The sequence below is a fragment of the Labrus bergylta genome, chromosome 9 (genome assembly GCF_963930695.1).
Source record: "Labrus bergylta chromosome 9, fLabBer1.1, whole genome shotgun sequence".
NCBI classification, from domain to species: domain Eukaryota; kingdom Metazoa; phylum Chordata; class Actinopteri; order Labriformes; family Labridae; genus Labrus; species Labrus bergylta.
This window is the reverse complement of record NC_089203.1, coordinates 20,096,402-20,112,444: the sequence shown is the minus strand read 5'-3', so window position 1 is coordinate 20,112,444 and position 16,043 is coordinate 20,096,402. Positions and strand designations below refer to the sequence as shown.

Genomic DNA, 16,043 nt, shown 5'->3' with positions numbered 1-16,043 from the left:
CTCTGGCACCAAACCCGCTCTTAATGGATGTCGAAAGTTCTTCTGCGGGCAATGCCTTTGTCTTTGTAGAGGAATTACAACTCTCATTAAAAAGCCGTTTTTTTTTCATTATCAGCTTTACTTTAAATAAGTATACTTAAAAAATGCAATCTTACATGGCCTACTTGTCTTCCAGCTACCCATACACGAAGCAGGGAGCTCCCTTCCTTTAATTTTTTGCTCTGATGCTTACCGAACAATTACCCGCACCCTCCTTTTATGTCTGTTTCAGTCCGGCATACGGCATCAGACAGATGGTAAACACAGAGCCGACTGCTGACAATTATTTCATCCAGCTTCTGAGAAGCACTGCCAGCACATATTCCTGTTGAATTCCTGCCCGGGCCTTTAAAGTGCAGAACCTTTTTTTGATTGTCATGTTATGATTGTCCCGCCCTTTACGCTATACTGAATGCAACACCGCAGGAATCAGCATGTTTGTTTAAAATGAAGATTCTCCAGACACAGGAAAGATTAATCAACAGGAATCATAGCGAGGCTGTTGTGTGTGAGTAGACACATTATTATTATTTTTTTGGTATTTTTTAATTTCGAAATTTTAGTTGTTTACATTTCTTTCTTTTTATTTGCTGTTGAGAAAATACTTTTTGGGAAATTAAAAATGAGCTTCTATTCCAGAAGTCAGCTGAATATCCTGAACTGCAGATACAGTTTTGATTTATTTTCATCCTGTCATGAAACTACAGCAAGTAATCACAATTATTATTATTTATTTTTTTTAAAGCTCAATAACAACACCTACACAAATTAGATTTATTAATACGCTATACCTTTGGTGTTATTAATTAGCAACAAATTTTAAATGAAAGGAAATTGAAGGCAAATGGAAAGCTCATCATCACATCATCTCCCATGACTCCAGGCTCTCTGACTTTGTAAGTGACAGGGATGCGAGTATATGTAATGGATCCACTACCTTTCCTCGATGTGCTTTGTTCTCCCGGGAAATGAAGTCCGCGTTGGCTTCCTCTGCTGCTTTTAAATCTGTGGAGTCCCAGAAGGCAGAAACCCATGAACGGCCTCTGGGAATACTTTGAGCTTCCAGCTCTGATAAGAAGACAGCTACCTACAACAGAGGTGGAGGGATGGACAGAAGAGATGAAGTTGGATGGCAGTATGGAGGGAAGGTACCACAGTGTAGGACATTATTAAAGGACAGAAAGTAACAAGAAAAACAAGTGGACTTTGTTTTGCATTGTTGAGCAGCTTATTAAAATAAGGATAACATGTATGATAGGCAAAAAAAAAACATAAACCGGACTTTCTTTTTTTTGTGTTTACACATGCATACACAAACTAACACTTACAACCTGAGGGGATTTTGAGACCACTCATTTTCCATCTGATGAAATTGGTATGCAGAAAAGGTGCTCTGTCCTTCACTGGTGGCCTACTTTGAAAGTAAAATAGCAACTATTGGAAAAAATAGAATGCCAATACAGTACTTAATATGCGTGCATATCAGGCCTGCGCAATGCTGCGGAGGCAACACCTGAGAGGAATATGAAACTCGGGGCCAGGTGCTCAGTTCCCCGAGAGAGTGGGGACCGGAGGGTTTGGAGAACAGAGGGAGTGTTTGAAGTCCTGGAGGACGCTGCTGATTGTGGGTGGTATGGGAAGTCATAAGACTCAAAAACACATGCTGCCACCTGGTTGTCTGAAATAGGCTGCCGTGCAATTAATGTGGGTCCTGAAGTACACCTGCAATTTGGAAGTTTTTGCGGATTCATTTTCTCAGTGTATCTTTCTCGTTCACTCTTCTTGTTTGAAGATCTTGTGAAGGAGGATGGACTAAGACATTTCTCAGATTGCACACTTACTGAAATTGGTACTTTTCACAGCCCCTGTCATACAGTGCAGGCTGACTTTTATGTTCGTCTGTATGTCCCTTTCTTTTTTTAGACACAAACAAGTTAAAATATTTGCCGTTTAAATGGCATTCAATCTTACACCAGGCAGAGCTGATGCAAAAGACACACTTACCATTTTTAGCCATCCACCCTGCAAAATATTTGATTCATAGTCATCATTTTTGCCGTTGTTGCTTATCTATAAATTAAATATAAATAACATTTCTAATCAGTTACACCCTAACAATTCTATTTCTAGAAACAAAAGGGCCACATTCAAAGGTATTGCAAACTCAGAGACAAGGATGATGTCTGGGAAGATTGTCTGCCCTGATGGAATCTTAACTCGTTTGAATGTTTGAGATCTGATGAACTATGATAGGTTGTCTGTGACTCAGATCAAAACGGCAGAGGATTAAACCTTCCTTGTCAAATATTTTTCAATTTTATTTCTTTTCTAATTAAATTTGGATAGATTTTCCCTCGTGATTGTTGAGGTTATTTTGGTCCCCCCTTTTTTTTTTTTTTTCTGTTGCCTTTGACAGACACAGTGGAGGGCTGGTCCCCAAGTGTTTCTTTGTACGTCTCGACCCTACCCGACTCTACTGCTGTTACAGATAAGAGCACCTGGGTTGAAAAAAAAGAAGAAGCAGGCAACAAGGAAGCTGTCTATCAGAATGAGCAATACACCTGCTTTATCCAGCACATATAATCTCATTTAAAAGAGTTTGGGGGTATGTGAGGACACCTAATCATTTACATACAGATATAAACCCACCACACATACAATTCTGCATTACACTATAGTTCTAAATGACCAGCAGGAAACTGTTTTATATCCCTTTCAAGATGATCCCTGCTACTTTCTTGCACTGCCTCCAGTGGAAGGCTTATTCTGTGCTGTAGGATCTGTGAACCTCCTCGCCTCTCTAGTCCCAGCACTGCAGCCTGGATCAGCGTAACCCAGGTGAATTTATGGTTCGGAAGGAGAAAGAGTAGAAAGCAACATAATCATTAGCATGGTTCAGTTTCCTTTCACCTGAGCCTGGATCAGTGGCATTCTCTAACTTCTAAAAAGCGTTTATCCCTTTGTCCATGTGACTTCAGAAGCGTCTCTAAATTCATGTTTTTTTTCCCCACTTTGGCTTTTTATACGAGTGTTTCATGGCAGAGAGCACTGAAATGAAAATTCTGAACTCAATGAATGTAACCTATTCATACGACCCGGCACTGTGAAAGCACTTGCTTTTAGTGTATATTTTACCACAGCGCATGTTGATTCACGTCGTCGACACACTTCTGAGGTGGAGTCTATCAGTTCAGAGGCTGGTGCTTAAGAGAATGGCTGCAATAACCATTCGGGGCTCTAAATTGCTTAAGTGATGTACTTACATGTCAAAGCACCACAAACTCTGCCTTTTTGGGGCTGTAATGCCAGTATTTCAACTATTGTGGTTTCACAGGAGTGGTATCTTAATAGCATATCAAATGTAGGTAGAGCACTATGTGGAGTAGTATGCACTACGGCTGCTTTGCAATTGCCTTGCAGCTGTCATGAGTACTTTTGTGGGAAAGTTTGATATTTTGCCCTCACCTGCTTACAGCATTGTTCAAGCTTACTGAATTCCATGCCATCCACAGAATATAAGGCATTATAAATATGCATCAAGGAATACAATAGATTGTGCATATCAGTGCATAATCTCTTTTCTTGCATTTTACCTACATTTTCCCCTGAATTTATCCAAATTCTGTTGCCATAGCACCTGGAAAAAATGTCATCATGAAATATTACTTTCTCCGTCTTCTGCAATTTCTCTTGGCAGGCTTTAGCAATTTTCCTTTAACATGTGTGCCCTTACGCTCTATATGTCACAGACAAATCGGAACAGCCATAAAATCCAACTGACAAGTGACACTTGGGCGGAGATGAACATCTGGTGCCGGCACAACCTGTGTTTATTGTTGTTTATGGCTATTAAGGGGGAAACAGCAGCAGGGGTGGAACAATTTGGAGGATCCACATTGATCTTTTTCTTTCTCCACGTGTGACTCGCACTTTCACGTGTGTGTACTCTTATTTTGACTTGTTTTTTCATTTATAGACAGTGTTACTATCTGCCCGAGACAAAAATGTACGAAGGAGTCAGAAATTCTTTCGGCTTGTGGAGGCCAGGGTGTGTGATTGTTTCTTAGAGTTTGCAAACAAATAAACTAGAGCGAGAACACACATTCCAGAGATTTTCTTATGCCATTCGACAGGTTTCTGCAGTTTCCCTTCATGTAGCACTACCTACTGTACTGAAAGGCTTGGAGCAGCAGAGCCTGTGTACTTTCTTTTGATCAGCACATCACAGTAACTTCTGCAAAGTACCCCCACATGCTTCCCTTCAAACATTTATTACCAACCCTTAGTGGAGACTGGACTCACTTTTTTGGACTTCCCCTGTGCTCAAGTCTTATCTTACATGTCATCATTATTATATATTTCAATATGATGCCACTTTGAGAAATAAACGACACAGTTAAGGATATTATTGGCTGACATTTACAGCTTTGTTGTGCATATGCAGGAAGTAAGCTCACTCAAGAGCCCGTCTAGAGTTTGTAGAAATGTTCTGCAACAAGAAATCATAAAGTAGGAGCGCATGACTTATTGTGCATTCATATTTTCAAGCTACAGAGTGTGGGGAAAATATAAAAAAAAAGTAAAGGTTAGGTCAGCATTATGAAACATTATTGGATCCATACACTCTCAGTTTCCCCTCTACATGCATAACTTCACTAAGTGACTGACTCAGTGCTTCAGCATCCCTTTCCCTGCCAACAGGTTAATACAGACTCTCATCCAAGTCATCCAAAAAGCAAGGCAGCAGCAGGACTCATAAACAGGACCATAATCAGCCCACCAAGAGGTGCATGTACTTACACTGTCTGTGCCCCTAAACGCCATGGATACCCCTAATTCCACTGAAGCACAAGTCAAGAATCCAATTAGCCTACTGCTACTGCAGTCATCAGGCATGCCGTGTCAGAGACAAAAGCCTGCTTTACATACAGTGTTTCTGACCTCCTACCTTCTTCTACAGCGCCGAGCCAATCTATCATTACTGCTCATTAAGCCTCACTAACCTGTTTTTATTCTAGCTGACTAAACAAAGGGTAATTGTAATCAAGATTTGGACTCGGTGCTCTAAAGCATGTGGAATCACAGGCCGCTCTCCAGTATGCCAGATTTAAAATAATTGCAGCCCAACCACTTCTCCTGTCACATACGGGAACACTTTAACTACACGAGAGGTGTCAATTTTTGTAACCTTTTCATGTGTATGACTATATTTAATTGTTCAACACTTCTTCATTAAGGTCTCTTCCTGCTTCTTTTGGTATTTTCCAAGTTTCTCCCAACAATTATGTCTTTCAAAATCATCATTACGTGTCCATTAGTGGTCAGAAGAATAGTGATTTCACTTGCGGTGTAGTGATAGGAAGTACAGTAGCTACCATGAACTAGAGGGCCACTATGATTGTAAGTGAGCAGATTAAGATTAACTTTTTAATGCAAAAGCATATATTTTTTTTTCTCCTTTTTTTCTCTGTATTTTGTAAGTACGTTTTGCAAGTCTTTTCCATCTCACTGGTTCTTTTTTCCATTCTCCTTCTCTGCAGTTAATATTTTTTTGTTTACTGAAAGAATAAATAAGTAAACCGAGGCACGCTGAAAATAACTTTACTGTCACTTTAACGTCAGCGAACAACGCCTCTTGGCTGTAGTTTCCTCCGGGTCGCCCAGTATAATCAAATGGGCATTCACAGGTGTTTTAAACACATACCATCATAATAAAGATTTTTCATGGTGATGGCCTCAAATGGGACTTTGGCATGCAACATGACGTACATATAGTATATCAAAAAACATTTTTACAAACACAAAGCAAATGCAAAAAAACACATTGACAAGAATAACAAGAAAGGTGCCAATTAATGTAAATTACACAGTGCTCAACGTCCTCTACCCTCACGGAATATAATAAGCTAAAAAAATAAATAAATAGAACTCAATACTTCAGCTGTCGCTCTGCCACTGAATGGGAATGGGGGAGTGTGATCTTTAGTTTACTGTCCCTGACCACGTGGACACCCCACAGCACTTTAGTTTTCAATCCCATTTATCTCTTTAAATGCAACGTGCATTTTCATACGAAGAGGATTCTGTGAATCTGTTACCCAACCTTCATGCAATAATGTCCTTTGTCTGTTAAAGGTAAATACCGTTTTTAACATTGATTCAATATAATAGCTTTTAGGCTACTATTACCTTCTATACAGTGGAGAGAGCATATTTAGCTTGGACTTCTGTCTGTGGAAGGGCTTACTGTGCCACACGATTTTGACATACTAATGGTAGCTGATTGTAGCTGCAGGACATTACGGTCACAATGCAGCTTGTTGCAATAAAGAGGCTACTGGGTATCATCAGAATGGTTGAAAACAGCCATTATGCATGTATACAAAGAGAAGGAGAGCAAGAGAGAGAGAGAGAAGGAGATACTCCTTGTAAACATCCAGGCAGGTGAGCAGCTCAACAACTACTGCGGTTCTGGGATTTAAATGCGGTTCACGACTGAGTGCCTCTCCTAACGCTCATATTCTCCCTGCCTCGCTTTTAACTCTATCCCCAGGTGCCGCATGTTGCATCTTTAATCAGGGCATGTCTGCCTTGACACCATCGTGTCACCAGAACATGCTTCTCTGCAGCTGTGTGAAGAATAGTCATCAGGAGGTGACACGATGGAAGCTGTTACAGCCTCAATCACATCCTGGGACCAAACCCAGCGTTTTTATTTTATGTGTGTGTTAATTTGTGAGTGTTTGCGGTGTGTGCAGAAGGGCAGTGCGTGCAATTTTAGTGGCAGACACAGCACCAGCTGTCTTTTATGCGATTGGGGACTTCCAACTTCACTGTATATGTCTGTCCCTGTGTTGATTGCCAAGGATAAACCTATTGCCGCTAACAAGCGTGGAGTCGAGCTGCCAGAATAAGAAAAAGTCATTTCTCCCTCCTCTTGTCCTCATCACTCGGTAAACCTTGACATTTTACAGCGCAGAAATGTGGAGTATTTCTTAAGTCCTTTCACGCCTCAGTTGACAAATTGGATCAACCTATCGGTTAACCTTCACAGGAAGAAGAGATAATACTTGAGCACATTTCTTAAAACTAAAACATAAGCACGGCCGTCTTTTCCTTGTTTGACATGGTTTCATGCGTCATTCTTCTTAGCTGTGTGCTTTGACACACCTGCATGTTTATTTGATGTGCGACGGCGGCGAAAAACGTATCATTATAACTCCTATTTCCTATCTCTTAGTGTTTATGGCCATAACAGAGACCGAATACAAATCAAAAGAAATTCTCCTTGCTTGTTTGGCATGGTGTTTTTTCATCTTGAAATAATGAAGAACTATCTAAAAAAGAACAAGAACTGGGCTTCACATGAAAAGAAGAGAAAGGGTAAAGAGAAATAACTGTGAGATACAAGAGATAGAAAGAGGGCAGATTATGTTTTGTCAGCTGACAAATGTACAAAATGCAACCCTGTCGAAACCACTCTAAAGTAGGACAATCACTGTACACAATCAGAGCAGGTTTTTTTCTGTAGAAGATGGCACCCAGAACATGCTCTGTCCTATTTTAACTACATGTTGAAGGAACAAACACTTGAAACAAAAAAACAAACAAACAGATAATGACTCGTTGCCACGAGGCTTGTTTGCTGTTTCATCTCATTTTGAATAAGAATTATTAAATAATTTTATGTCGTCCTGGAAGGGATTGATTCGTGACCTTTTCTAACTTATCTCGGCGAAAAGTCTGTTAGAAATGGAAAATAGCTAACTTAAGATAAAAGACACAAAGAAAAAGGACTGTTGTAATGCCTGTTTCGATCCTGTTATCCATAACTTGTCATTTCGAGTACCTTTACATGTAAAGTACATAAAGCTCTGCAGGTGAAGAAGACTGTTTTAGGTGTTTCAAAAGTTTTGTTTTTTTTCAAAAGAGGCAGTCTACTTTCTCCTGTGCTACCTTCAGCTACCTCCAAGTCTAGGCAAGTCTTAGATCGATCTCTCTCTGAGGGCACATGGGTTAAACTGAAATCAGTATTCTTGCACAACTCTTGACACAGAAAGCACACATATTACTTAATATCACCTTTAAAAATGACCAATAGTTCGGGTAAAAACCATAACACTTGCTCTGTTTCAGCCTCTTTCAGCAGTTCATCCTTGGGCTCTCATGTAGCACGGTGCTGGGAGAGGTAATAGAGACTGCGGGGGCATCAGTAATCCTGTCAGCTGTCCACCGAACAGCCTCAGCTTCAAATATCTGTTCTTCATCCCCACATAGTGACACGGCCCTGGCTACAGCGTTGTCTACTGAATGCTAAAGGTTGGACAGCACGGCGGGGTCTTAACGGACTCCAGGGGCAGCTGTTTGGACCATCAGCCCATCGCCTTCCCACCAGCGCTCAGGCGCATTGGGTCACAACGAGCGGACTCGGCAACCACCAGAGAACAGTTTCCTAGAACTGATTGGCTGTCAGGCTCAATCCATTCGCTGCCCCCAGGAGCATGTCTCCATGACCAATTTAGGAGGCAGAGGCAGAGCCTTCCCACACTCCCTGCCTCTGAGACGGAGAACAACAGCCATGTGTAGATGTGGGCAGATTTAATATATACTTGTTAAAAGGCTGTACCGAACCCCAGGTCATTGGAAAAGCTCAGAGTTATTGATGTAAGAGAATTTTTCACTTGCTTAGGGTTGTTGTTTTCTCTTTTATGTTCGTTTTCACTGTCTGTTTTTGGACAAATTTGGACTGCGTCGGTTTAAAAGCAAATTTGAGGAATCCCTTATGTGGATTAGATCCTAATGGTTTAGATTATTTACTAACTTTGGGTACTTCCATATTAACATTAAATTAAATAAATGCTTTTCTCAAGATGTACTATATTTATTTCTAATCTTCAAATTCACTTGTAATTTAAGAGCTATCTTTTCACAGCCATAAAGTAAATTTTTCAGCAACTCATTTCCCTGACGTTACTGCTCCTATTACCCACCTTTGACTGAAACTGACATTTCCATGGGAAACGCTGATGGGTTGCAGGAGTCCTCCTCCTCTGCTCTTGGAATAGAAACAGGGAATGGGGTCACTGAGGGAGATCTGTGTTGTCTCAATTAGACGAGGAGGCGTTTTTCTCACTGGGCCCAGATCCAGGCCCAGCTGTGTACCTTCCACCGTGGGCTGAGCCTCTCCCTGCATACTGAAAACATTACTGGCCACAGGTCAGAGTCCAGCTCCCTATTCACACACACCATTTTATTTTGATTCCTCCAGTAACCAGAAGCAGATGGCTTAAGATGGGACGACGGATAACTCCTGAACACGAGTCATTTGCTTAAAAACTCTAAAACGACTGCTTAGTTGAAGGGATACATTTATGATTTTGAAAGTGTGTTTTGACACAGTTAAGTGTGTGCAATCACACTCAACTCACTAACCACAGTTTTCATCATCATTATCATTATCAGCCACTTCCCCCACTCCCTATTATTATGAAGCCTTGTGATGATTGCATGGTTGAGAGCCCCCACACCCAAACTGCAGCAATCACTGTTATGTTTCACCTTGATCTATAAAAACACCTTCAGCAGCCTTTGTCAAGGTCAAAGCTTCACAGAGGGTGAATCATGGAAATGACTCATGTTGGGATACTTATTAATTTCATAATGAAGCATTTATTATTCCAAAAAAAAAAAAAAAAAGTTTTGGAAATTTGTATTTACTCAAACCTCAAGTGTTATTACCAGACACTTATCTTGTTTTCAACAAAGTTGGAAGACTTTTCTGTATTCTGCTTAAGTTTAAACAATCAATGCAGGTCTGCCAAGCTGAAAGCCAACTAAATGATTTAAAGTCTTGCAGTCAAAAGGAGAGGCACTGCCTTTTTTTTGCAGGGGGAGCATGCTTTTTTGAGATTCAAGATAGCTGGAAGGAGTGGGTATAGAGCAAATTGGTTTTGCGGTTAAGAGAGACACCTCTGTTTAGCCTTCGTCAGTGGGAGAAATTGGTCACAGCTGGATTTCACTTCAGTTGGTACGTTCAGATCTTGAGCTTACTCTTCATTTTTTGAAAGTCTCACTCATTATTCCAGCTATGACTGGGCCGGGCACCTTTTTTTTTTTTTTTTTTTTTACTCCAACTCAAGTCTTTATCTCACCAGTGGACACTCGGCCACACCTTTGTTTCCCCCCCTGGTACCTTCATATATTTTCTTTTTTTTTCTTGTTTATTCACTCTCGGTCCCCCTATTTGTTTTGCTTGAGTTGTTCCCCCCTGACTTTTACCAGGTTTGAAAGGTGTTTTCAGTTCGATATCTATGAAATGGCAGATATAGTGAACTTTGAAGGGTATTTCACCGGTCAATTTGTGCATATTCACACACTCTCTTTGGGAATTGGTATTTCTGTGGATCTGTGGCAAGGGCTGAGGCCACTGACTCTTCCTCAGAATCCATCTCCTTTAGACAGGCTGGCAGCACTCCAGCGGCTCAATCCTCAGTGTGAGCCCCTGAGATGGAGGACAGGACACACATCTGCAGGCAGATTGCACATTTGAGGGAATAAATTGCCTCGTAGAGAACCAGACTCCACATTGTCTGTTCCTCTATATTCCTTTGCCTTTATTGTAAATATGTTTGTCAAAGACCTGTCATCTGCAGTTCCTTTTATTTCCTTTCAAGGCCTCGCTTATTTTGTGTTGTGTGCTCAGTTGGATGGTCTGTGTCCGGAAGTGAACATGTGGTAGTGTTTAGCTTTGTAATGCCCGGGGTTTTATGGACGTCTTAAGGGAGATATCGCATGGAAAGCGACCAGGACGAGGATTCTGGGCCAGAAAACAGTCTGGATGTCCAAGTGTTGGAGAACTCTTGTTATCACAGACCCTCCCAAGGGTATACCTCAGTCCAAGGCCCACAGAGAAGGCTTAACATGGCTGCCAAGCCATCTTTAATAAGCCAATTCTTTTTTTTTTTTTTTGCTCAAACATTCAAGTATTTTTCAATGGAAGCATGATCTGTTTGGTGACTCCTTTTGGCTCAGAGCGAGCTTGAACTCCCCCTCAGTTAATGGAATGTGTAACAGACACAACCACCAGAGACTTTTCTTCACATGATTATGTTGGCGCTGGTGAATGTTTTATGTGTTTTATTCAAACATTGTTTTGAAAGACATTTTCCTACTAATCTATTTTCACCCTCCTTAGTTTTCAGAACATCAACCTAAAATACTGATGATTAAACATTTATTTTTATACATTTCTCTTGTCAATTTTGCACAACCAAAAACAGGTCAAAAGTGACTGCCAGTTATTTGTCTTATCAGTAAACCAGGCCACAAATCAACCATGCCAAAGTTCACCTCTGGATAATATAGTTTGTAGTAAAGGAAGCATTGCTAATATCTTTAATATCTTCATCTTCTCTGGTATTTTAATGACTGAGTTTATCAAGAAAAAATCCCTCGACATTCCTGTAACTGTCAGTCACCTCATTCATCCAGTGTCATACAGGGTGATGAAAACTTTTGACTGTTGTATCTCTGTCATAAGGCTTCATGCCACCATTGTACACAGTGGCTTAAGAGTCAGCGAGCTGCCAAGACATGCCTCTGTACTGTTGGATATCTTGGAGGATTCTAGTCGCAAATATAAAACAACAAGAGGGATTGCATTGTTGTCAGAGAATTACATTTTAGCCACTGGGCAACTCGAAAACACGTTTAAGTGTTGGCAAAGACTTTGATCAGCTGTTGTAGACATACGAAGTTGGACAGCTTACTGTATGTGTACTTGGCAGAGAAAGAAGGAAATGGGCATGCCTCCAAAATCCTATTTTAAGATAGAGGAAAAAGAAAAACTTTTGTTCAAGTTTATCTCGATGTTTGTGGAGCTTGTGGTGGTAACTGCCAGACAACTTCTGTTGTTTTCTAGACTTTATTAAACTTGCTTTATTATTGTGGCCCACCATCTGGCTGAAATATGCCACCTATAGTCATATTCTCCACACACCTGGGACTCCAACTAGTGTGGCAGCTTGAAATGTGCCCGAGCCCTCCAGGGCCCATCAGTCTACATGCAGCGCTCAGAGGAAACATGCGACATGTGGCATAATTGAGTCAGCCAACAAATACTGTAGCAAGAATCAGCCAACTAACACAACTAGTCAGCGCCCAGCGGAGAGCTAAGGGGTGTATAGGATGGAATCAGATAGAAATGTGCATGTTTGAGATTATTAAAGACACTGTATTTCTGTTTAACTTAAGATAGTATAGGACCCTGGAGGTGAGGGGGAAGACAGCTGAGGCACTGACGAATGGGCCGAGAGAACCCTTCTGAGCATGTGAGGTCCTCCGGTGAGAGTTTCAAGTGGCTGGAGAGAAAAGAGAGAATGGGGGTTAAAGGAACTACTTACTACGGAAAGCAGCCAGAATCCCCTCCTCGGTTTAATTTGCCCTCTCAGTGGGAGATCATTGTTTCCTCATGTTTTATTTTTGCTGGCTCTCCAGTTTCTTTGTCCAAAGCTCTTACCGCATGAGAAATGCAGCATGACTCCTATGGGCCGCTCTGGTAACTCACTCAGTTTACTTAAGTCATGATATTTAGGCTGTAATGGTGTGGTCATAGGATTTATTTATAGTGTATAAGTGAATACAATTTAAGTTGTGGCTCTCTCATTTGATGGTTGTGTAGACTTTTTTTCCACAAAATTGCTGACACTGAACCTGGAAAATAAATAAATAGGACAATCGTGCAAAAGCAAAAAGGCAAAAAAAAAAAAAAAAATGGAAATCCTAGAATTTGTGAGTTTTTGTATTTAATTTGAAAGCATGGAATTACAGGCTCATTAAGCAGTTAGGAGGCTGTGTAATTTTCCTTCAGCTCATGTAAAAACTTGGACTATCAGCCACAATGAGTTCATCTTTTTTAGGCCAAAATAAGCTGTTTGTATTTCTCCAACTGTTAGAGATCAGTAGTAACAAACTGTAGCCTCTATAATGTGCTGATATGACAATTTATTGATTTGTATTAATACAAATAAAAAAACAGTTTAGGAAAAAAAGAAATGTTGAAGTCCTATCCTTGAGAAAGTTTAGAGAAAAAACATTACGCCATACAAGTGGTAAATCACGCTGAGTCTGTTTCTTTATCTAACCATGTGAACATGATCTTTTGTTGCTAAGAAAACATACAGCCATTGGCTGATGTACCGCTTAGCCCCACTGAGAACTGAACTCAAACAGCCTGTTTTTTTCATGGGGTTTAAGCTGAATTGTAGTCAGAATGCTGGGGCTTGTCAGTCTCTAAAGACCCCATCCTCATGAAAAATCAAACCTTCATACTGTTTGTAACATTGGTACACACTTATACCCTTTAAAGCACAACTTAATACAGTAAACAACTGCATCCCTGATGTCATTTGTTGACAGCTAGCACTCGAGTGAAGCAGGTGCCTTCAGCATTCCTTCTTCTGGCTGCCCAGGAGATGGTGCCTCTTTGATTGTTTCTTCAAATATGCAAGGCAGCGCTGAGGGAACAGATTGTTTGTTCTAGATTTCCTGGGAGACTCCCACCTTGGGCCTAAACAGAGCCGTTGTGATGATTAGCAACAAAGTGTGCTACCTCTCCGTTAAGCCATTGGGAGGGGCTAAGAAATCTTCTCTCTAACAGTGCTGCTTCTTCTTTCTTAAAAAAAAAAAAAAAAAGCTCATTAACCCCTTCTAAATCTGTAATTACAGTTTAAAATGTTGAACTTGTATCGTGTGCATGGACACTTGTGTTTTAAAGGCTTGGTGTTATTGAAGTGTGAGTGAGGAATAATACATGCCGACATGTGGTGGTTCCCCAGAGTGCAGACTCAATAATGTCTCTATTATGAAAACCAAGTTCCCTTCATTCTCAGACCAATTTGTCTTTTGTGCTCAGTCATGTAACAGAGCCTTAATGCCATTTTATGGGATTTTGGGGGGTAACATAATTATCTCCTTGGCTGCTGCAAGTTGACAGCCAAGGCCTAAGGGAAGGAACCGGTGCTAATCAACCATCTACCCACTGTCACAATGACAGAAATGTTGGCACAGGAAAACAAATGAAGAGTGGGGTAGACCTCAGAAAAGGGCTGTGCTCTGAAGCTACAGCCGGTGATATTGCGCTTTAGAAATCCACATAATGTTTAAATGGGTCATCATCTATCAAATCCACCTTTGAACAAACCAGGGTTTCACCATGTGTCGGTGGATGATCTCTAATCTGGATGTTCAGCTTGTTGTACCAATGTGGTTTATGAGAGTAGTGATTTATCAGATTTTTATAAAATTCATTAAGACATCAGAATGTTCATGACACATTTTCAGTGTTATAATTCAGATTGTTGTGCTGAATGTAGGAGCAATAACCAAGGTGATCTGTTAAATAGCTGATCAAATATGTAAGGAAATGCAGTGCAAAGTATGCATTTGTTTTTTTTTTCATTTTTGTAGAGGAAGCTTGTGTAAATTATTGAAAGAAATGCTTATTTTTTCCTATGTGAAAACTATGGTTATTAATTGGTTAATGCCATCTGTTGCTGTCGTTCCCATACTTGCCTGTCATCTTACACTTCGGCATACATAAATGTATTTGCATTCTAATGTTTTTTTGATGTCCTTTACTTTCTGATGAGAAACGTTGACAGAAAGTATACATTTTGGATATCATGTAATTATTGCTTTTATACCCTGCAGAGTGAGAGCAGTCTGTGTCACAGTTTGGTTAAATATCATGAATATATACATTCCATGTAATTTACCGACATGCTGATGGATTATTTCTGAAAGCATTCTTGTTTTTCGTCCTGCAGTGAAAAAAGACGTCAAAGACGAGACCGACGACAGAATGCAACAATTCAAGAAAAAGGCCAAAGAGCTTCGCATCTTGGACTCCAAAACAGCGCAGAATCTTTGTGAGTATAAACTTTTTAGATTTTTAGCGCGTATTACAGCCAGTAACCACATGTTTAACACAGTTTGTTCATGAAGTACTATGTTCTTTTTAACTATGACTTTTTATATCAGGAATGTCAGTGTTATTTTCTCTGAAACCCGAGGAGTGTTCCCTCAAACGACATTGTTCAGCTGATGGGGAAAGCAAAACGGTAAAAAGCTCTCAGCAGTGATGATGTTTTTCCTGAGCCCTTTGGGGAAATGTTTTCTTGGCTGTTGGTAAGCGGTCACCACGAGTGCATATAGATTCTGTCCGAGCTCTTTGTCTGTAATAATGTGTAAAAGAAATTCCTATCAGAACTGAGCTCTAAAGCTATGTGTAGGCGTTCTGAATCCCCAGGAGTCTAAGTTGACTGACTGTTTAATACAACTTGTACCACCTCTCCCTCTTTCCTTGATTTTGGCAAGGTGGATGGAAAGATATTTTGTCTGGGTGTCATTTCAGGTTAGATGCAAATTGTCTCTAAAACCTTCTGCCTTAGAATTTCACTAACAGCCTGACCCCTCCACCTTGTCTCTTCCATATGAACCTCCTTGATCCCAAATCCATAAAACGTGTGCATGAATTCACAAACAAATTGAAGGGCTGCAGTGTTGGCAATATTGTGTTGATTGGAGGGGTAGAGAAAGTCTTTTGGATTCAATCTGCAGCCTTGATATTCCTTACCTCGGGGACACAATGTAGATGATAACACCTCAAGGAATAAACATGCCAGATGCCAAGATTACATATCACCTCTACCATGTTTTCTCACCATTCCTTATAATAATAGTAGTATGAGTACATTCATAGGTGGACGAGTTGGAATCAAACGAGAATGTAAATAAGCAAAGGTGTTCCAGCACGTCAAAGAACCATTAACAGTTTTATGTGCCTTCCAACCAATTTCCTTCCCGTATATCTCACATTGATGCATCATGGCTTCTCATTCTTGCATCTTACGTGAACAGCGGCCAGATGAATGAGTTCACCAGGCAAAATATTGGGGTCTGATGTCAGAAGGGGCATATGGCATGAACATAAGGATAACACATTG

The 16,043-nt window shown here is 40.5% G+C and overlaps 1 protein-coding gene across 5 annotated transcripts in view; it reads left to right on the top strand.

Annotated features, from left to right (window-relative positions):
• diaph2 (diaphanous-related formin 2) overlaps positions 1 to 16,043 on the top strand; it is a 368,317-nt gene that overhangs the window by 184,523 nt on the left and 167,751 nt on the right. For all 5 annotated transcript variants that reach the window (XM_020640450.3, XM_065959019.1, XM_020640447.3 and 2 more), the window contains one exon: positions 14,865 to 14,966. In XM_020640450.3, coding sequence (XP_020496106.2) covers positions 14,865 to 14,966 — 102 coding nt within the window. The remainder of the gene's footprint in view (positions 1 to 14,864; positions 14,967 to 16,043) is intronic.